The 24105-nt window shown below is 36.7% G+C and overlaps 1 protein-coding gene across 6 annotated transcripts in view; it reads left to right on the plus strand.

Moving 5' to 3' along the window:
* The window catches only part of METAP1D (methionyl aminopeptidase type 1D, mitochondrial), a 71366-nt gene that overhangs the window by 30552 nt on the left and 16709 nt on the right, over nucleotides 1-24105 (plus strand). For all 6 annotated transcript variants that reach the window (XM_070580168.1, XM_070580169.1, XM_070580170.1 and 3 more), the window contains exon 2: nucleotides 23088-23245. In XM_070580168.1, the coding sequence (XP_070436269.1) occupies nucleotides 23088-23245 (158 nt within the window). The remainder of the gene's footprint in view (nucleotides 1-23087; nucleotides 23246-24105) is intronic.

Consider the following 24105-nt stretch of genomic DNA (forward strand, 5'->3'; position numbering starts at 1 on the left):
AATAGAGAAAGATCGGCACAGATGTTAGCTCAGGGCCAATATTCCTCACACACACACACACACACACACAAAGATGTCATAATTCCAGAAACACACGCCTATGTGTGTGTATGTATGTATTTGTACATTTAAAACATCTTCCTGTTGTATAGTTTTAAGAAATTGTTTTGAGGAGTAAATACTGAATGACAATTTAGAAATATTTTATCTTAAGTGCTCATCATTTTCAAAAATTCATAAATCAGAAATATTTCATTGGAAGGGGAGACTAAAGACATTTCTAGTTTTTTCCCCCAAGAGCTTTATATTTATAAAACAGATGATTAACAAATGGTGTAACTGAAATAATTGGAAAGGTGCCCTGGCCCCAAAGTATCTTCCCGACAGCCTAATTTTAGAACCTAAAATTTCAACTATTAGAATTGTTCCTTTGGCTTCAGGGAATATACCCATAAAGCCTTAGATTAATTGGAGTTATTCCTGTGTATTGCTAAGATTGGATTAAAAGGAATGAGTTGATATGGGTTTAATAGTCTTGGCGAAGAAGAGGAAGGGAGGAGGGGATTCTTGGTGGGAGAGAAGGGAGACACTCCCCTACCAAGGTCTCCAAAAAAGGGCGTTAGACTGTAGGAAAGGCAGAGTCCCTACTTCGTAATTGTGAAATGTCTGCTTAGGTGGGAGCCATATTTAAAACTGATGGTGCTATACTCATCTAAGTTGTAGAATGGATATAATAAGATGGACGATGTCATTCGTGAACATCTGTCTCTTCTTGAGTATAATGTCTCTTTTTGAGTATAATGCCAAAGTGTGTGCAGAATAACTTGGGACCTTCACTTCCTCCACAGTCTGGGGGTGAAGCCCAGAAAGCAGTCTGGTTGAATTCTCAGATGGGTTTTTGGCAAGAACACAAGTTGGCTTTATACAGCTCGTCTCCAATGCTTTTCACTGAGTGTCTGAAAGAAAAGGGAGGATTTGTGGACCTGATTAAAACAAGGAAGTAACCCAGTGACTTAAAGAGGGACATTGTGGAATTCGAATCCTAAAATAAAGCCCTCCCTCGTTGACTTTTCAACCATGGGAATAACCAGTTGCTTCATTGTGTGTTTTGTCAAAGTGCCTCAGCCATTTGGCCGGCCTGATGGTTACCTGCTGCCTCTTTTTATAGCCTCTGTGTCCTTTGTTGTTGCCCGGCTGGTCAAACATGTGTAACGGTGCCCTAGGGCACCAGGCATGCCCTGGGGGAGCTAAGTGCTGCCAGATGTGGGGAGCAAGGGTTGATTCACATGGCCATAATTTCAATAGCTAATTTTACCTGTTTTTTTTTTTCTTTTTTTGGTTTTGGGTTTCTTTCTTAAAGAAAAATCCATTTTGAGTGGGGCTTTTCCCCCACTTTAAATTGTAGTCTTTTCTTGTTACCTCTAATCTCTCAGCCCAACCCTACCCCCAGAATGAAAGTGTGAGAAGAAAAGGATGGAGAAGATATGTGATTTATTAAGTCTGGGTAATTAGTGTTTTTAGTTTATAAGAAAAATTAGTAAAATATTTCTGTTTTTCTGGACTCTGACTAGTATTTTTACTTCAAAGTGAAATTAAGTTTCACTGACTCAATCTTTCATATAGAAATCATTTAGATAGAAATAGACTATTTTAGACCACAATCTTTTAGACATTTTGTCTAATCTCTGATTAAGAACACTGAATTTGTTGTTCAAAGCTGCAGGTTTTTAACTCACTATTCTGAAAACTAGTTAACTGGAGGGCAAGAATCAACCCTTTAGCTTGATTTCCTGTGTGAACTGAACCTCAGGTTCAGCAAATCGTTTGGTAAAAGGAAGTTTCTCTTTGTAGAAGTTTTCCTGCCAATGAATAAAGAAGGTAAATGTCGCCACTTGGCAAACCCCTAATGACATAATGGATCTCAATACTGACCACCAATGACTGCTAACATCACAAAAAGACAGCTGTCAGAGCATGCCACCACTCATTAAATATTCTTGCCAAAAAAACTGAACTTGAATCAAAACAAATCCTGAGGTTTAGTATCAGTCTATTATTCTGTCAGAAATATAAGAGACAGAGAAACATGTTAAATGACGCCACTGAGATACAGCTAGTGAATTCCAGATTGTAGGAGATGCTAGGGACAAACAAATTTACTTCTTTTTTTGTGTGTGAGGAGGATTGGCCCTGAGCTAACATCTGTGCCAGTCTTCCTCCGTTTTAAGTAGGATGGCTTGACGAGTGGTGCTAGGTCTATGTCTGGGATCTGAACCTGTGAACCCCAGGCTGCCAAAGTGGAGTATTAACTACTACACCATCAGCCGGCCCCCGAATTTACTTCTTTAACAAATGAATTACAAGGAAGAAAAAAAAAGAGGACAGAGGAATTGATTAAAACAGGCATAGGAGACATGTCAATCAAATATGGTGTGTAGGCCTATTTGGATCCTATTTTAACAAACCATTATTTAATTTAAAACATTTAACTATATATGTATATGTATAAATTAAGTTATATATTTTGTTTTATATATATATATATATAAAACAATAGGAGAGTATCTGAAGATGGTCCAAATATTTGATGATATTAAGAAATTACTGTTAATTTTTTTAGATGTAATAAGGTTATATTGTTAAATCATTAAAAAGAATTCTCATCTTTTAGATATATACTGAAATATTTACAGATGAAATGATATGATGTCTGGGATTGGCTTCAGAATAATTCAGTGGGAAGGGAAGATGGTTATAGGTGAAACAAGATCAGCATAAGTGGATAATTGTTAAAGCTGGATGATGGGTACATGGGAGTCTGTTATAGTAATCTGTCTACTTTTGTGTATGTTTGAAATTTTCTATATATATATTAAGTTAGAAAAAATAGGCTTAGGTTTGAACCCAGATCTGCCACTCGTAACTTCTGTGATCTTGGGCAAATCCCTTGACCTCCTCGAGTGTCAGGGGGGTTTGCCTGTAAAATAAATACAAGAATATCTTCCCAGTTTACCTTATACAGGTTGTTGGACCAAATTAAATAATATGTATGAAGTTACTTTGTCAATTGCTACAAACGTGTCAGCTGTTTTATTATTGTTATTATAAAGCTCCTGAAAGGATGCAGTTTTCCTGCTGAGAAAATTTGGTAGCCTTTTCTGCTTGAGCAAGCAGTATAGTTGTCCCGTGTACATTATAACAATTAAAAGGCTCTGGAATAAGAATATAGTTACATGACTATCAACGGTATTTATTAACTAGTTTGTTGTATTAGAGTAATTATAAGAATTCATTAAACATTTTTTCAAATATCATTTTCTCATTAGCCTAGTCAATTAAATGTAGTATAGACAACTACGCTATTAATGTTTTTCACTTATAGTAAGAACTTTGAATTATTTCTGATTTCTTATTTTGCTTGATTTTTAAAAAATTGCTTGAATTTAACGTATTAATAAATATTTTAAATTACTTGCATCATAACATACAGAAACCTGATTGTTAGACGGCTTTCTCTTCTTTTCTGGGTTGTTCTCTAGTTCTGGCTTTCTCCCTCCCTCTCCTCTTTGCTTCCTTCCTCCCTCCCTCTCTTCTTTCATTCCTTCCTTCTTTTCTTCTCTTCTTCCCTCCCTCTCTTCCAGCAGTTTATTGTAAAATATATAAAGAGAAACATGTGTAAAACAAATGTACAATTTAATGAATGATTATAAAGCAAAACTATTGTGCCAGTTAAAAAAAAAAAGGTAGAACATTGCCTGGGCCTCAGAACTCTGCGTGCCCTTCTCAGTCCAAACCTCCGCCATCTCCCAGCTAACCATAGTCCTGACTTTAACAGCATTCACTTCCTTGCTTTCCTTTACAGTTTTACCCCCGTGTATGGATTCCTGAATAGTGTGATTCAGTTTTGCCTGTTTTTGAATTTTATATAAATAGAATCATACAATAGGTACTCTTTTTTTGTGTCTGGCTTTTTTTATTTGATTTTATATTTTAAAGATCCATCCGTATTGCTGTCTGTAGCTGTAGTTCATTCATTGTGGTTGCTGTATAGTCTTCTATTTTATGAATTTATCATAATTTAGCCGATCTATTGTGGATAGACATTTAGGTTGCTTCCACTTTTTTCTATTACAGATATTCTTCTGCATGTCTCTTGGTACACCTTCATGTGCATTTCTATCATGTATAAACCTGAAGTGAACTAGTGACTTTATAGTGACGCTTTCCCAAAGTGGTTGTGCCAGTGGACTCTCTTTCCAGTAGTATATGAGAGTTCTTGCTGCCCCACGTCCTTGCCTATAATTGTATTAACTTTTTAAATTCTTTTTTTCTTTTTTTTTTTGGTGAGGAAGGTTGTTGCTGAGCTAACATCTGTTGCCAATCTTCCTCTTTGTGCTTGAGGAAGATATGCCCTGAGCTAACATCTGTGTGAGTCTTCCTCTATTTTACATGTGGGATGCTGCCACAGCATGGCTTGATGAGTGGTGTGTAGGTCCACACCTGGGAGCTGAACCAGCAAACCCTGGGCCACCAAAGCGAACTTAACCACTACACCACTGGGCCAGCCCCCTGAATTCTTTCTTGTAAAACAAGTTCACTGTTGTCTATTGTCTATATGTACTTGTAATTTAAAAGTCTGGGTTTTATTTCAGGAGTGTGTGTGGGGGGAGCAGTATTTCAAAGGTACATAAACTCTTTTTAGTATTAACGTCTACATGCTAAATTACATCTTTCGACCTAACTGCTACTCTGGAGACCAGAAAAAATATTATAGATTTAAAAAAGGAGAGAGCATTTTTCTACTTTTTTCTTTCCTAATGATATTAAACCTATATGGAATGATAGCTCAATTTATTGATTGCTATGTGCCAGGCACCATGCTAATAAGTACTTAATACATATGAACCTATTTAATCCTTACAACAGTGTTTATGTTACCATTTTTTAACAGATGAAGAAACTGAAGCACAGAATGGTGAAGTAACTTGCTGAAGGTCAACAGCTAGTAAATCTTAGAGCCAGAACTGAAGCTAGACAATTGAGTTCCACTGGCTCCATCTAAGTTATGAACAGTTATTAACTAGACCTCCTGCCCATATTGGAGAACTCTGGATAGAGTGACAGTAGTCCTCCAGAACCACTGTGTTTCCTCTCAGGGTGGCTGTGTTGGGCCCTGAGATGTTTATTCTGGTGCTATGGATTAGGTAACCAGGCTTGCTTGAACTTCAAAACCAAGCAAGTTGGAAGAAGCTGATGCAACATGAGGATCCTGGCTCTGGGGCTGGTACATGTTTAATGGGAAGGTGTGAGATCTGGCCTTCTCCTCTCCTCTCCAGTATTTTCAGGACCACTCAGCCTCCATCCCCTTTCTAGTTGGGGCTTGAGAGGAAGAGGCTGAGAATGGGAGTAGGAGGCTGTAGAGTGGACTTTTCAGTTTTCCTAACTGTCCAACAATGTGGAACACATTTTCCTCTAGAAACGACAGTGTAAATAGCAGCAACATTCCCAGGCTAGCCCAGAAAACCCATAATGTAGCTAAAATATTATGTACTTGCAGCTGAATTGTTTCCTAGATTTTTGTTTTCGTTGGAAATGTGTAATATTTCAGTTATAGTCTGAGCAAATGGGCTAGCCTGAGATTTTAGCCACATTGTTTACATAGGAAAATGCTTTCTGAACAGCTAAGACTACCTATTTATCTTTATCCATAATATAGGTCATTGACTACCTGAATACTCTCCTCCAAGCAAACTGTACAATATATATTTTTTAAATAGTAAAGTGGAAAACATCTCTAATGAGATAGGGAATCATTTTCTATGGACACATTGTGACTGGGACCAAATTTTAATTAGATAAGATAGTTTAACAATTCTAGCAATACAAAAATTCATCTGCTTTTCATTTCTCATACATGGGCTTTTATTTACCAACCTACCTAAAACATTGAAACACATTAATTTAGCTACCTGAACCACTTGTAGATCTTCAGACTTGTGTAGCAAAAGGAATGATAATTATAATCTGCTTCAGGCTACAGGCTAGAATAATTCAAGAAGTGTGCATTACTAATACAGCAGAGCTCATAAATTCTCAATGTCAGTTTGCTACTTGTGGCTGAAAATTGTAGTCAGGCTGGTTGGCTAGAGGCAAAAAGACTAGAGTTACATAATATTTATGAGGTCTGAATTTAGCAATCACCAAACCCAAATATTGCCAGTCTTTCAGATTATTCATTAAGCTCTGCATCATCTAGTCACGGCAATGGAGTTCAGAGCAGGGTAGATTTGGTGATGGTGAAACGTTAGTTATAAGTATAAATTCTGTCCATGTCAGTCCACTGCTGCCTCCTTTACAGGATTTATAGCCTTCCTCTTGTATATATTATTCCCAAAAAACTTACCTGAGGGGCTGCCCCATACCATTGTGCAAAAATCTACTTGCTGCCTAAGATTTTATAATGCAAAGGTGGAAATGGAACTTCCTTCACTCTGCATTGTCTCTCCAGCACTTCCAGTGCCGAACTTTTGTGAAGACTGCCTGCCTCTCTGTACATCATCTTGATGGACAAGCCCCAAACACTTTTCAGATCCCAGCCAGCACCTTATATCACACTGTACTCAGACACAATTCAGCGCACAGCCCTGTGCTCGCTTGTGCTCTCGTGGACTTTAGGAATTTCACTTGCATGTATATGAGCAGCTGAAACTCGGCCCCAGGATGTATATGGGCAGCTAAAACTCAGCCCCAGGATTACTCCTAAGAAGCACATGTGGCTGTGAACTGCAAATTAGAAACGTGTGAATCACTGTACGGTTTCACCATCAAAAGGCACTAGTCCTGAGGCTCTTCCTAGCTTAAGCCCAGGAGCAACTGAAGGCTGATGCTCATTTCAAATGGTTTGTTTTTTCACGTGTAAACAGCACCCCAGACTTAAAAGAACCCTTCCATTTCCTAAACTTCTTAGAATTCTTTAGGAAAGCTAATATGTTTTTAGTGCTAGATCAAATACTTTTTAAACTTTTTATTACTGAAAATTTCAAATATAGGTCAAAGCAGAGGAAAGGGTATGATCCTCCATACTGTTACCTGTGGATCAGATATTTTTAATGGGAAAAAGTGCCATTTTTTTTCTGTCCTCTGTATGGCATAATGATTACCCAAACTTGTAGGTGGAGTTGGAAGTAGTATTCTGAAACTCATGGAGGAAAATATATTAGGAGAGCATTTGCTCCAAGGGAGCAATAGAGAGAGGGGATCCGGCCCCTCTCTGCTGTGGCCCTCCCCCTCCCCCCAGCCGATCCCCCTTCTACAATTTCAAGATGTCTTGCTCTTCTCAGGGGGAAATCAAACTGAATACAAGAGGATTCTAGGAACTAGAGCTATACAGAGTCCTTGTTCAGAAGGCTGGCAGATTAGTTTTAAATTTTTTTTATTTAAAGTTCTCGGTCTCTTTCAATGTTATAGGACTAGGAGAAGTTTCGTAATTGTGCTGTTTGCTCAATGCATTCAGGCACTCTGCAGTTAGTAAGGGCTGAGTCGGGACAGGAACTCTAGCACTGAAAAGATTATGGCCCCAACCCAACCCAGACACATAATTCAAACAAAAACAAGACTAAGCTGTAAAATTAGATGTGTAGAATAATAAGTCTAAAAAAGGTCTAATTCTACCCACCTGGGGATTAGGTCATTGGTTTTTTTTGGAAAATATTTTCAGTATCAAACCCTTCCAAAAAAAGTCTACCCTTCTTTTTTGGGGGGCCTTTAACTTACTGGCACTTCCAGCACCTGTTAGTCCAGCACTTCGTATTTGGGGAGACAAAGTAAGAGGGGGCGAGTTGGCGATGATAGAAGAGAACATCTGGTTAACCCCAGTCAGTCCCAACGCACTTCTTTCCAATGGAAAAAGTGTGTGAATCTGTATGTGTGGTTGATTTTTTTGATATATTAAGCAGCATAAAAATGTGATACTAGAATATTATACTTCAATTTTTAAACTTAAGTTTTTTAAAGAAAAATAGGTTTAATATACAAAAATAAATTACTGTCCTGTATTTAGGCAGAAAATATAATGGGAAAAATTCCATTTGTGATAGCAACCAAGAATATAAAATAGCTAGGAATAAACAAATAATAAGAAATATACAAGACCTATCTGGAGAAAACATTAGATGTCTACTGAGGAGTATTAAAGAAGACTGAAGTAAATGTGAAGACATCTCTTAAATAAGAAAACTAAATATTTTAAAGAGTCATGTTCTCCCTACATTAATCCATAAATTCACTGTAAACCTAATTGTATGACTGAAAACACTTTAAACAAGTTTGAAATGCAATGGCAAATTGAAAAAATATTTGAAACAATATAGTACACAAATATTTAAAGTTTCTAGTTCATAGAGCACTCTTAAAAGTAAATCAAGTAAAAAACAACCCAAGAGGCCTAACTGGAGATTTCACAAAGGAGTATAAGTACATAAATAAAGAGATCTTCAACCTCAGTAGTGTCTGAAGAAAAATAATTAAAATAAGATACCATTTTTCATTTTTAAGGCTGACAAAGATTTCGCCATTAATAATATTGATGCGGGTGTAGGGAAACAGGCACCATTGGGAATATAAATTGCTATTTTGTGGAGATAGTTTTGCAAATATGTCCGAATTTTGCGTATTTCTTAACCCAAGAATTCTACTTCTAGGAACTTAAGCTCAAAAGAATAATTGGTCACATGTGCAACAACTGTATTTGTAAAAAGTGTATCATGCAAGGAAAAAACAGAAAAAGAACCCACCTACATGCTCATCATTGGTTAAATAAAGTGCTATGTTAGCCAACCATGTAAAAGAATACTATGAAACCAGTAGAACAACCCAAGAGGCCTAAAAGAATGATGTAGATCTATATTTTTTGTTAAAGACAGATGTCTTTCATATATTGTGGAGAGAAATTAATTGCTTTCAAAATAGCAGTTTAATAAAATTACATATACAAACAGAATATTTATAAAATATAAATTAATGTACTATAAAAATATATAACAATATATTAGTGAATACATAAAGAAATGTTCTAAAGTGTGTTTGCTGAATGTTAGCAGTGATTGAGGAAGCTTTTTACTGTTTTTTACTTTTTACTGTTTATGCTTTTTCAGTGTTGTTATAAAAATATTTGATACCACACGTGTACCATTTTTTTGTAATCAGAAAAACAATACAAAACATGGGCTTCCTGTGGACCCTGGCTCATTCTGTGTGGTTTCAGGAGAGGGCAGAGCACATCCACTTGGGAGGATGACCTTTGAGAAGTGGGTTCAGAATGAAAAAGTTAATGCTAGACAGTCTTCTTCATGGCTGCCAAAGACCCACTGAAGAGCTTCCGCTGGGAGGGAAGCGATTGTATGTTGCTCTCATACTTGTTATTAGAGAGCACCTAATTCATATGGAACCAAGTGGTAGGATGGTTATCCAGAATAGTATTCTGGCACGTTGACTAGCCATGTAGACCAAGTCATCCCTTGATCAGACCCAGTTTAAAGGTCAATTGTGACGATGAAAGGAAAAGGAAAACTGTGGGGTTGCTGTTTGGTGTTCACATCTGTTGCTTTCCATGTTCCTTATCAAATTCTTTCTTTTGACTCAGGGCTGGAGCAAGGTGATTTGCAGCTACTTCTAAAGGACAGTTCTGCTTTTTTTTTTTTCTCCTTCTCTTCTCTTCCTAGGAGCCATCAGCAGGTGAAGACAGGATTGTTGTCCATAGTGAGGGCTGTGTCCTCATCTGTATATTTTTATAGATACCATAAGGTTCACCCTACCCTTGGGGCCCAGTCTCATGTGCAGCTGGGCTCCCCCAGTTTTATTCTTTTTTCTGAAATGAAAAAGTTTTCATAGATTTCCATCAAATGCTTTTTAAAAAAATTACAGTTTGGTATCTCAGAAATCTGTCCCTGTGGGTATTCACTTGGGTTCTGAAAGTAGAGCTAGAGTCTTAAAGTGGTTTCTGAATAAATAATGAAACATGTGTTCAAAGTCTGTGACTCTTCCTTCTCCTTAACCACATCCTAGATAACACACCAATGGTGAGTGTCATTTGTGTGAATAGATTCCCTAGTTTTAGTTTTCAAGGTCTTTTTTTTTATTCTAGCTGTCTGAATGATTAATGTGACTAGGAAAATACTGTTGACCCATTTAAATCATGTCAAACAACATCCATTGCTCATCTACATAATGAAATACACACTGAACATTACATCTTAAGTGTGGGAGCCAGTGAACTACAAAATAATGTTTTACTCATGTAGCTTATGAAATAAAATATAAGACATTAGGACTAACTATAGCTTTAAATATTAAACTATTCAAATGGTAATTGTCAGTGAAAATCACCCATAAACTGAAACAGCTAATAGCATTTCTGGTTTAGCTGTTTATCAGAGGAAGTGGGGGTAGTTGCATGCAACAGTGTGAGTTTAAGGAAAGTCTTTATGTCAAAGCATGTTTTAATGTTTTTGACTATTATGGGATTTCTTGTATACAGTTGAGCTTTTACAATTATTAATCAGTGGTTGTGAAAATAACACTTTGCTGAAAAATTAGAAAAAAATTGCTTGACATTTTTATCACGGTCTCATTAAATTGGTCCTTGAGTAATTTTAAAGACAGCTAATTTATAGTGGAAACTGTTTTGATCAATGATCAGATAACAAAGATAAGCTTTGACTGCTTTTGAAATATTTAAATTTTGTAAGGACATCGTTTGCACAGTGTATAAATAAATGCAAATTTTAAAGGCACTGAATTTAGGCTATCAGGTTTCTATGGTTACACCTTTCCAAGTTATTTTGTATATTGTGTGAATAGGTCTGAGTCACTGATAATTATTTGTTTTTTTGTTTGTTCTGTTGGTAATTTTGTGTTTAGCTGAATTTAATACAGTTCACGCAGCTTGCTTTGGTTTATGTGTATTTTAGTGTTTGTGATTGACAGTGATTGAGCATTCTTTACAGAGTGCTTGCCTTTTTTGTCATAAATGATGCATGTTGGTAGTGCTTGAAATGTAAATAAGTTCTTCCTGTACCACTGTTTAATAAAGAGGAATTTTTATGCAAAGAAGACATCTTGCTACATTTAAACAATAAGGTTTGGTGTGCTCTAGAATATTTATATTAAAAAGTTGCACACTGAAACCAGTGTGTTTAAATTCTTACCAACTTTAAGTTACAGAGGTTACCAAGGACAACATAACAGTTTATGGAAATCACAACATTGACCGAACACCAGTGACAGAATAAAAATTGCAGCATTCTGTTCTAACTCTTAGAATTGTTTGTCATAGTGAGCTTCACATGGCATGTCTTCACTACCAAGTGGCATCTTTCTAGAACATGATTTTTATCATTCTTTCCTTGGCATAAATATGAAAAGTATTCTATACACTAATGTGTTTAGAAGGATATGATTCTTGAGAAAAGCTGGAGTCCTTTATGCTTCTGAGTGGAAAAAGAGATTTTCCTGAGACCTCACCATTAGCTGTCAGCATTCTAGCAATTCTGGCCCCACCAAGAACTCTCAGAAAAATGTCAAAATTAGACTGGGCATAATTCATCCTACTGACTTTAAGACTTCTCTAAATACACTACAATCTTGAGATGCTACCCAGTTTGTAAGGTTTTTATACATCTGCAGTCTCAATTGATGGTCAGGGTGGTCCTGTGACGAAGGCAGGAGAGGCCCAGTGCTTTGCATGTTGTGGTTTTTAAGGAGCAGTTCTGGGACCCAACCTAAGATCTCATGAATACTTTGTGAATTGCTTACTTTGTGAATCATCCAAAGCACATTTTGAAATTCAGGCTGGTTTCTACCTGTTGATTAGTCCATTTTAGAGTGAACTTCTCCCATGGTTAGGAAACCAATGATCGTAATTACCATTTATCGAGTGCTTACTTTGTGCCACTTACCATACCCCATGTCATAAAATTACTGTATCATAACAACCCTGTGAAGAAGGTATTATTATTCCTGTTAACGGACGAGGAAACTAAGGCTTATAGAATTTCACTAATGTGTCCAAACAAACCAGCTAATGCTCAGAGAAGGAAAACTAAATTAAACAAGAGCTCAAGTAAATATAATTAGGAGACACATCTTTTGGAGGAAAATCCCATGGTGCATTCACAAGCAGAGTATAAAGTGCTTTAAATTCCACACTGTATCCTGCTTTTCATCTCCAAATTGGCTATATTTTATTTAGGCATTTTGGGGTTGATTTTCTTTTTGTAACACTCTGGTAGAAGTATTAGTTCAAACAATGTTCAATACACCTCATGTTAGACAATAAACATGTTTCAAATATTGCACTTATCAAATATTTCAGTATTGTGACTATGTTGAAGACTTTAATCTAAAAATAAGATGATGAATTTTTCATTCCACTGAGTGTGAATGATCTTGGTCAGCTAAGGTTTTCATGTAATATTGTGTTTTCAGATATGAGAGGTAGTCTGCTTTATGCAGATAAAGAATACATATTTTCTTAGTGGTGGTGGTGTTTTAATTTTTAATCTTTAGTACAAAAAATAATGGTGTTATAGTTGAGCATCCATACCTGAAAAAAAAATACAAGGGCCAGTTTGTAAGCAGGCTCCTATGGGACTCCCTTTTTAGCCTGTACTATTTTACTGCATTGCATTTTTTGCATTAACTCCTAAAGCTATGAAGTGATTATTTATTCATATGGTTAACTAAGTCTACACAGTTGAATTGAATATAAAATTATTTCTGTCAACATAACTACATCAGTCCAAAAAACTGCCTTTGGATAATTTAGAACTTTTTCTTTTACTAAAGAGGCTAACTGTATATTTTCTCTTTTATTTTTCTTGTGAAAATAACTCCTTGATGAGTGATCTTGGCTTCTGTTGTCTTGAATCTATGTAATCTCAACTTCGGGACCTTGGAAATATATCGTTTTCCTGAGCTTTAGCTTCCTCGTTGTAGATCGTGATTATTAACCTACCTACCTACATACCTACCACTCCAATGCCTGGTTACAGAGCAGAGATAAACTCCCACAATTGTCAGAATACCACCATAGGATTTATATTCAAATATTTTCTTCTTATTTCATGGTTTCCATTTGGAGTTGTACAGTGGAAGCATTCTCAGGAAAATATTAAGATGTAAATTTTTTTTTTTTTTGGTTTTGATACTGCAGTTTTGGTCAAAGCTCTAAGCTATTTTGTACCAGTTGTTTGTATAACTTTAAATGGCTTCTAAAAAGAGAAAGAAAGAAATGCATCCAACAGTATAACTAAAGCATATTGCGTATAAAATTCAGTTGACACCAGTGTAAGATAAAGACTAAAATTACGTTCTTTTCAAATGCTTTAATACATTTGAAAAATATTCATATTAAAGTTGTGCCTTTGATCATAAACTATAAGTCCCAACATCTTCTATTACTGGATATTTTTAGCCAAATTACTAATATTTTGAGTAGTATTTTACATGACAGTGGTATTTATGAATAGTCTTTTAAAAAAGAGTTAAAGAAGGGCTTTCTTATATCAATTTTTTTTAACTCATATTTTTAGGTGGACTTTCTCTAAAATTGAATTCCATTTGTGATTTTTGTGAACTGCTCTTTCTGATTCTTATTTGTGTGCTTTAATGTAAATTTTTTCTATTTTCCCCTTCTTTAACCAAAGTGTGTGAGGTAACAGGAATGTTTCTTTTGAGAGACTTTGGGAAGTTGAAGTTTGCCAGATGTTCTGTGCTAACCTAGAAGTGTGCATTCTCTGGGTATCAGGACTATGTGAATTCTTTCCTGTTACTTTGATGGAACGAACATTTGCTTTTGGTTCCTTTTGGTGTTGTTTTTTTACTCTGATCAGAGCTTGTCATATATTCTGTATTCAAATGATATTACGGCATCCAGAAAATCTGGCAAAGAAAATGATATTTTGATGACATTTTTCACAGGGCTCAACTAGAATGACTTATTACATTTTAACCACAGTCCTAATAAACAGCTCCTTTATTTCCCCTGGAAGGATACAATATTTCTTTGTCCAAGAAGTTGCCTGAGTATATGTATTGTTGAAGTGCTAAAAAGCTGCTTTTCTCTAAACTTTAGCTGAGAGACAATGGGATTTTCTAAGCATATACTATTGCAGTGTGACTCAATATTTTATGATTATAAAGATGAATTTAGATTTTAAATTTTGAAGTAAACATTTTTTATCTTAACTGGAGAAATTTCGCATAATAGCCCTATTCCCCTTTACAAATTAATCGTTTCTATTTAACTTCTACTTATCCACCAAGTGATCTGATTTTAGTTTTAGCTTTTGAGTTCTTACTGTAATCTTTGACGCCTCTCCTCAGCTGCGGTTGGACCAGCCTAAAGCAATTTTTTTCTAGGCCCACAAACACGAGTCCACTTTATTAAGTAGATATGTTTATTGATTTGTGTTTCTAGAGTAGGTTGGGGTGTTTTTGTCTCCCAAGAAGAGGGGAATGCTTTTTATTTAAATCACAGATCTCTGGGTGTTGTTGGTGTACATGAAGGAATAATCACATATTATCCAGTTAGCTTTTGTAGAGAAGCAAAATGAAGTCTTTTCCTAAACCCATTTCTGAACTTGTCATTGACGTTATACTCTATCAGTTGCTATTGATAAATTTTTTAAAAGGAGAGGGATGTAGCATGAAGACAACTTCCTGATGGAGCCTTGGGGAAGGTCATGTTTTGCCATGACCTGGGCATCATTCTTGAATGTTGTTATTATTAGAAGAGGGTGCCCTCAGGCCGCTGCTCTTCCCCTCCTCAAAAGTGCTCTAACTATGGCTGACTTCCCAGCTTATCTTCTCTAGAACCAGGATTCTGGGGCTTTGGTTTATGGCTTGATGGTGACTTCTGACATCCACAGGCTGGTATCTATGGTATCACACCTTCACTTGACTATTTAGTTTTATTAGGAGTAGTGGCCCAAAACTATTTTGATAGCATGATTAAGTCTCATAGAAACTGCAAATTTAGAGCTTTAAGCAACTGGGACAAATCTTTATGTTTCAGTAAAAAAAACGACGGGATTTTTTCTTTTTTATTTCTGTGGAATCTTTGTTACTGTTTTAGCAGTCAGCTTTATAAATAACTTCAAGGACAACACTGTTGGACATCAAGTAGAATCTTTATTTCAGAGAGGTGCTTGTGCTAGTATATTTTAGACTCAACTATGTGCTTTATTTTGAGCATTAAAGAAAATGATCTGCATTCCAAAACCTGCATAACAACTGGGCTTGCATCCTCTTTAGAAATGTTGTTTAATAAACACTGTAGCCTTATCCAGAGGCTGTTGCCAAATGCTGTTAATTAGGCAAAAAAAAAAAAAGTTTTTTACAGGTTTTGAATCAGATCCACTTTTCTTGTGATGACATCTTAGCTTGAAATCCAGGAAGCAATGGTGTATGGTGTCCGTATCCATGAGTTCCTGAATTGGAGAAAAAGTGTGGAAAGCATCTGGGGGAAAGGAGGCTCTTTACCAGCTTGTTTCCTGTAAGCTCAATTGGAAGACCTTGTCTGTGCAAATAGATTTCAAAATAGAGCCTGCCCTTTGACTGTCTCCATAATTACATGGCTCGCTCTGTATTTTATTTGGCAGCCAGAGCAGTTAACCCCTGGAAGGAAGGGGCTGATGGCATGGCCAGCTTGGCTCCCCAGACATGTCCATGGGAATGAATAAACCACTGTTTGGAGAAGCCTGTAGCTAGAAACACACCAGAATAGTCTTCAACTGAACTGAAACTTTTTCAAAACAAGTTTAACAATGTTTATTATGATTGGTTTTAAAACTTTCTTTGTCCTTATTGTGTAGGCTGTAGAGAGGTATTAATTGTTTTTTAAAAAATTGGGAATTGGGGGAGTTCCTCGTTGCTTTGATGTAATCAACATCTGTCAACAGAATGAATTTGCTTTTGTTTAGTTTCAAGGGCCCTTGTCCTTCAGCTTTGCCCAATCAGTGTCTGCTTCAGCCTGGGGCATTCCCCTAGCTTTTTTTTTTTTCCTTCAACAAATGCATAGGTTATTTCTTGTGAAATGTGAGCTTCTCTTCTGCTTTCTAGTCTTCTTGAAATGGGGAGGAACCTTCAATCTTTCTCATTTACTTTTGAAACATGTACATCTTAGTACTGGATTATAAAAATCAATGAGCGTTATATTGAGGGTTGCAGACTAATTTTTCTTTTGCAACATTTGTGCGAGTTATCAAACCCATCACGCAGACAGTCAGTGTTTTAGGTCCAGAAATGTAAGGCGTGGATGCATTTGCAGTGTTCTCCTTTGGACTTAGGGCACACAGTGCTGTGAGAGCCTGCGCTCCTACGCTGGGTGATTGGTGGGAGTTCATGAAGTGTGATCTTTCTGTGGTTCTAAATCAGCACCTGAAAAATATATTTCTGTAGTACAGTCCCTTCTGAGCCTACTGTAGGAAACAATATTTCTAAACAGTTAAAAATACCCTCAGTTTGCTGTCACAAAGTTACTTTTTTTTAAAGTTAATGTGTTATTTAAGCAAATCGTTTGGTTTGAAATTAAAATTATCAATGAGTGTATGAGCCGTATTTGAAAATGAATTAGCAAAACGATGTTTTCTCTCTTAGTAATCATAAATCATTTAAATCTGGCAGGCATTCCTCCCTTCATCCAAAATAATTGCCTCCATTTGTGAAATCAATTAGATGTTGATATGCTATAAATAATAGTTTTGTTACTAGACTTTGGCATTTACTGATCATTATGAAAAAATATATTCAGTAAGATATTTTACAGGGTGTCTTTTAAATTACATATTATCTCTGGTTGATATTGTTAGCTAATGTAAAGTAGTACAGGCTGCTTTCTTGTGTTGTTTTCTACCCAGATATTTGATACCTCTGAAATGTAACATAACTGAGGATTGATGGCCCTGCAGGGGGAAGTGCTTCCCTGGAAATGTACAATGAAAAATATAGGTGTTGGTAGCCCACACTTGAGTACAAATATACTTTGTTCAGTTTTACAACTGCTTAAAATAATAAGCATTTTAAATGTCTCTCTGAAAGTTCATTCAGACCTTTCCCTTAAAAATACTTGTTGACCAAAAGAAAACTCATATTTTCAAGAGTAAAATTGGCTTAATTAAGGGTCATTAGTAGAGGTGTGCATAAAAACCCAGGGCTCAGTGGGTGAAATGGAAGCGTTTTATTATGTGGTATAGAATGCTTGAGTAGATAACAATTAAAATGGACCCTGAGTAAGAGGCCAATAAATACAGGGCATGTTGCATGCAGCAACATTGGTTATTTAAAATGCATGCTTCCCTCCATCATACTGGAATTCTGTAATCCTACCTTTCAGACTTAATCTGTAAAGGGAAATAGAATGCAGCTTTTAAAAATTGATGTTATTACCAAATATGAAAATATTTAAAAGCTCAACCTAGATTTACATTTCAAATACAAATTTAAAATATGAAAAATGTGCTTCAGGATCCAGAGCATATACACCAATTTCAGAAGACATTCACGCCGTACAGTGTGCTCCTCTGTGGACTGAATGAAGCGGTTGCCTGTAATTTTCAACATTCAGCTCAAACTAGGTGCTGATAGAATTTTTGTGACGCTGAAAATAATTCTTATTATTGCCTTTGAAAACAGTAAATAAACTAGTATTCATAACAAATAATGTGTAGCTTTACTGCCTAAGGAAACCCTATGTAGAGGTTCTGTTGCATAATCAACAGTGACAACACTCGCTATGATCATGTCTTTTAAGATCAAGTTAGTCCAAAGCAGCTCCTTGCTCATCTGGGGTTCTCCTACTCTCCTGATGTTTCTGATGATTTTCTACTGGTATCTCCTAAACTTCAGATTAGTCAACTTGTCCCTTGCAATAATTAGTACACACCTAAACCTTTTTTCCTGAAAATAGCTTTAACAAAATAGGGTATACTGTGCATTCTGGGTAAATGATGGTGCCCAGAAGACAGAGAGGCCAGTCCTGTGGCTGATGGAAACCTGGCTGGTATCTCTGCCTCTGATGATGGGTCAAGTTACCTGTAACATTGACGGTAGCAAGTTGGAAGTTAGATGTAGTTATAATAAAGTATTAGCAGTGCTTTTATTTATGTATTTATTTTAATTGAGATATAATTGACGTATAACATTATATTAGTTTTAGGTGTACAAAGCAATGCTTTTATAAAGAAAGGAAATATATAGAAAACTCAATAAACCTTTTCTAGAATGATCTGTAGCAGATACTCTAGTTTGGTTATCCTGTGACTGAACATAATTGGGATTGGGGATTTTCATTTTGCTCACCTGCATTTAGAAAATTTGTTAATTACTATTTATTAATTACAATATGATAAACAAAATTGAGGACCTTGCCCCTCCCCCCACTTTTGCCACATTAATTGCAGAACCATTATCTCCTAAAGGCATGGATTGACTTAAGCCCATTTCTTCATTTCACCTGTGAAAACGCTAGATTTTTTTTCTGGTTTGTAATGAATAGTTAGTAGAATAAACACGGTATGGTACCTTATTATCCTGTTACTTTGTGACAACATTTATAGGGTGTCTTTTATCAGATTGAAAGAAAAGATTTTGCTTCAAATAAAAAAGTATCTTATGAAAATGGAATTGCTGAGTACACTGCAGAACCGTAATTGTCAACAGATTGGACATGTTCAGACTGTGTTCCCGATGTTTAAGTCATGTGTGGGTGTGCCTGCATCGTTTCATCTGTGAGCCCCTCATTTGGCAGGACAGGTACATTGGCAGCTGTTCATCCTAGAAGTGAGTGACTGAAAAGCCTCATCCAGGTTTCCTAGTAGAGGCCTGATAACTTCATGCCTCAAGTTTAAGTACATAGGAAAGATTCCCACTAGAATGACTGTGTGCTTGAACTTGATAATACTGATGAAGATGGTCTCCCTGTCATGTAATCAGGCACTCTGAAAAAAATCTTCATGAGTCCTGAAATTGATCGAAGTCTGCATCATTCCCATTGCCTGGAATGTAGCATGACAATCAGATGCTGCTGCATGAAGGCACAAGTGTCAGAGCTGAAAGAAACCTCAAAGATTATGAAGTCCAACTCCCTCATTTTACTAAATAAGCCTTTTGTATCAGTGGGCAGTGTCTGTGAGGTGCTCAGCACAGAGCTTGGCACCAGGAAGCTGTCAGCCAGTGTTCACTGTTACTGTTGCTGCTCGAGCTCGCCCAGTTAGCTCTTGGCAGGACCAGCAGCAGAACCTTAGCTCCAAGATGCCATCCAAGACTGTGTCACTCTGGGCTGTTTTTCATCACACGTATCACCGTCTGATGTAATCTAATGTATTTGTTGGTTGGCTTCTCGTCTGCATCCCACCACGGATTATAAACTCCATGAAATCAGGGACTTTGTCACCTGGTTCACTCTGTGTCCAGAGTATGGCATATAGGAGGAGCTCAGCAAGTACTGTTGAATAAAAGAATAAGTAAATTCAGAGGCCCACAGGTAAACATGACAAAGAGTCGAGAAGGGAAAGGAAAAGAAATGAACGTTTATGGAGCACCTACTTTCTAAAGATGGTTTACATATATATTTGTTATCTCAGCTAATGTTCATAACAGCCTAGTGGTGAGGAAAGCACTGCTATTGCCATGTAATGGTGAGGAAAGTGGGGCTCAGAAGTTTTGGCAACTCAGGTCTGTCTGGCTTCAAAGCTCATGCTGTTTTTACTACCATAATGCCTCCCAATTAGATCAGTTCTAAGAATTTCCATGAAAATCACCTTCATTCTAAATGTTGGCTGGTTCCATGATATTTTTTTCATGATTAAAACAGAAAAAAACCTCCTCAAAATCCAATCCCTGAAAGAACACATTCTACAGCAAAGCATGCTAGCTGCTAGAGCCCCTGCACTCTGTTGAGAGGCCACTCTCAGTGGCAGACACAGTCCTGGATTTAGACTTGGAGGACTCGAGCCAGGGCCAGCCATTGATGTGTGAGCGTTAGTTCCTGATCCGTATGGTGATGTCAATTGCTGCCAGCCTGCCTGACAGAGTTGCTAAGAGATAATGTATGTAGACACTTAGCACTCTGCTTAATCAAAGAAATTGGCCATTAAATGTTAACCACTATTGTTACTGTTTCTATTAGTGTTATCATTATTAATAGTAATCATGATACATACTTTCCTCAGAATGGAAACACTTGTGAGTTTGTGTCTTGTCTATGGTCCTACCTAGGAATGCAGTTAGCGCCCTCCCACCCCCACCACCCCTGGAGTCATAGACTGATTCCACCTGAGTCTTCCCTGTACTTTAGCTGGGTCCCAGATTTTCCATTCCATATCCACAGGCTGCCCAACCAACTTCTTCAGCCACCTCACTGAAGCACGTGTTTGGTCAGCAAAGGGAGCTTGGCTTGAGACAGTGGATGGATTGGGTCAACCCATCACCGCTTTTGGAAAAATAATAATAGTAGTAACTTTTTAATAGTTTTTACATTTTTTAGGTGTTTCCATGTGTGTGAGCTCATTTTTTCTCTGCATATGAGAGAAGAAATATACTTTGTGGAGGCAACTCGACCTGATTTCCCTCAGCTTTGGCACATACTGCATGTCCCTGGGGAAGTTATTTTCCTTTGTGTACCTTGGTATCTTCAACTGTGGAATGGTGTACTAACAGTTCACAACTCATAGGATTCTCGTGAAGATTAATGAGCTAACATATGTAAAGTGCCTAGTACAGTAATTGACACAGAATAAGTGCTCATTTTACTTTTTGAGTGTTCTTGAAGGAACCATTGTTTACTGGGCATCTGTTAAATGCAAGGTGCTCTCACATTCTTTCACATGCTTTTTTCACGTATTCCAATTAATTCCCACCTGAGACTCAAAAGAAGAAACTTGCTCAGAGTCACACAGCTAACAAGTGGTAGAGCTGAAATGAAAGTCCAGGCTTCTGCTTTCCAACCATGTGCTTTCCCTAGGGTACTACCCTGCCCCTCAAATACCAGTTCACAGTCCTAGGGCTGCTGGTGTTGTCTTTAGGGAAATACTATACTTTACAAGCTTTAGGGAATACATACCTGCCTCTATCGAACAACTTTTTATTTTTAAAAGAGGTGATATTACTGGCATTTTGTCTGGTATTTGGAAGTGTTTAAAATAATACCAAAACACCTCTGTTCATTTGATTCAACACGTTATGTAAATTCAACTTTATGGAAGAACTTAATTGAGTGAAACTTATGACACTGACTCACTGCCCACTGGGGTTTCTTTGCCTCTGTGCCTTTTTTCAATTCACTTGGAGATCTTGAGTTTTGGGGCCAGTACTCACCTGCAATTTGTGTTTCCATTATGTTTCACAGCTGAAAGGTTACTCTAGGCCAGTAAATCTCAAACTTTAGTGTGCATCAGAACCATCCTGAGGACTTGTTAAAGCACAGACTGGTGGCCTCATCCCAGGGTTTGATTCGGTAGGTTGAGGAGGGGCCCAAGAACTTGCATCTTTTTCCCATGTGATGCTGATATGCTTGTCTGGGTACCAGGTTCTGAGAACCAGTGATCTAGACCAGCAGTTGACAAACTTCTTGTGTAAAGGGCCAGATAGGAAATATTTTAGGCTTTATGGGCCATATGGTCTCTGTCACAACTTCTCTGCTACTGTGGCTCAAAAACAGCCATAGATAATTGTGAGTGATTGAGTGTAGCTGTGTTCCAATAAATCTTTATTTAGGGACACTAAAACTTGTATTTCACATAATGTCACTTATTACAAAATATTGTTTTTCTTATGACTTTTTTCTAACAGTCTATAAATGCAAAAATAATCTTTAGGTGTTGGGCTGTGTGAAAACAGGCAGCTGGCCAGATTGGGCCTTTGGGCTATAGTTTGCCAACCTCTGACATACAGTTATGACACGTTGGGGAATTTTTAAACTATTATTTTAATTATAAGTAATACAAATCAATGGTTTTAAAAAAATAACAGTATAGAAGAGAATAAAATGACTCAGGAAGTCTTCCTCCCCACCCCCAGTCCCAGTCACATGCCCCAGAAATAAGCACTATTGATGAATATCAGTTTTCAGGATTTTTATAGGCATATAAAAGCTTATATAAATGAATAAGCTCTTCTTAGATGAATGGGCTTTTTGTGCGTATTGTTCAGAACTTGCTTTTCTCCTAACAATATATTGCGGTGTCTTTACATATCAATATGTAGAGATGATTTAGTTTATTCTCTGACAGCTCCATAGTTTTCTGTTGTGTAGATATACCATAGTACTATACTTAACCAGTCCCCTGTTGATGGGCATTTGGGTTATTTCACATTTTTTCCTACCACAAGCAATGCTGCAGTGAGGGTACATGTTCATACATCCATCATTGCATTACATCTGCAAGGTGAAGTCCTGGGAGATGAATTGCTGAGTCAAAGGATATGTGCATTTTAAAATTTTGATAGATATTTCTAAATTCCTATTGTGGGTACTTTAGGGCTCTGTGTTCGTTTTCTTTCCAAGTTACAACCTAGATTTTTGCTATTTAGTCTTTATCTGACTTGGGCATTCATCACAATGAATTTCAGTATAATACCTCGCTGCACGTGAACTTAACAGAGTAGTAATCCTATCAAGGGCAAAAAGTGCAGCTGGCAATTTTGTCCATGATTCTTGAAAGGAAAACGGCTTTAAAGAATATAAAGCCACCCAAACCATGCCCTGAATCTAAGGTCTTCCTGGACATGACTGCATAAGGTGCCAGAGCAGAAACTTCTTTTTGCAGACCTGGTGGTTCACAAATGTTTGTTGCCCATTAGAGTAGAGTTTTCCATTATCAGACATTTATGTAAACTTAGTATTAGCTAATAAATATGCTATGCTGTTAGTGTACTAGAACTCAGAATACCACTGCTTTCCTTTCTATTTGGGGCTTTTCCTTTTGGAGCCAAGAAAGGATTAGAACAATGATTTAACAGACAATGCAACATCTTAAAATGTAGCACCATTTAGGTTTTTTTACTTAAAATATGTCTATTTCTGCTCATAGGTTGTCATAGAATTTTGTCTTTACCACTCAATCATATCTACTTACACAAGCAGTCAAGCAGTCAACAAAGAAGAAATTTCTTTTTCCGGAGACAAAGAGAGATTTCACACAGTATAGTTTTGCCGGCTGCAGTTTCTTCAGCTCATCCAGTCCCTAAGGTACGATATTGCCTATTATTTGCTTCTTTTTTCCAGCCAAGATAAAGGTTAGCTGCAGAAGCGATCAAATTTTTTTGCACCTTTGGTTTGTGAGCCATCTGAATCATAATTTTTAAATTTGTTTTGTGATTTAAATTGTGATTTGAAAAGTTTTAGCATCCTGCAGTTGTAAAACATTAATTTTTTTAAAATAAAGCTCTGAGCTTACAACTGCCTAGCTTATTTAGAATTAAAATTTCTATCATGAAATTTTCTATATTAAATTTCTAACGTGAATACAAAACTACATGTATATAGTTTCGTAACATTTTTAGAGAAAAAAATCAACTATAAAATCGGGATCATTCAAGAGAGATTACTTGAAACTAATACACTAGATGTTTTTTCCTAAAGCCTGCTCTTATACTTTCCGTATTACTAATGTTGCTGTCTTTGAATCCTCCTTTAGAGTAAATTAAATAAAATGTCTTGTCTCAGAGCATCCTTGATTTTTTTTTCAGAGATTACAATTCTGTGGAAAGACAATCTATCCATTTTTCAAAATGCAAAATAACAGAGGTGTGTGGATCATTTAGGAACACCAAGAATAGCTGAAAGAAATAGAGATTTGTCACAAGGATCACCTGCTTTCCCCCTTTTATGTGTTTTTTTTTTACAGTGAACCCACATTAAATATGTTGTACTCCCTAAAGGTGAGTGGCCCAGTTCTGTGGCAAGGGCTGACGAGACAGGCCACCGGAGCCCAGAGTATGTTCCTGGTATTTCCTTAGTAGAAAAGAAAAAGAAATCTCCGGAGAGGTGAATGTGTTGTTCTAGAATTTCAGTGACAATCCAACTGCCCTTCTGCGTGTAGTTGTAAC

The sequence above is a fragment of the Equus przewalskii genome, chromosome 17, assembly GCF_037783145.1.
Source record: "Equus przewalskii isolate Varuska chromosome 17, EquPr2, whole genome shotgun sequence".
Classification (NCBI taxonomy): domain Eukaryota; kingdom Metazoa; phylum Chordata; class Mammalia; order Perissodactyla; family Equidae; genus Equus; species Equus przewalskii.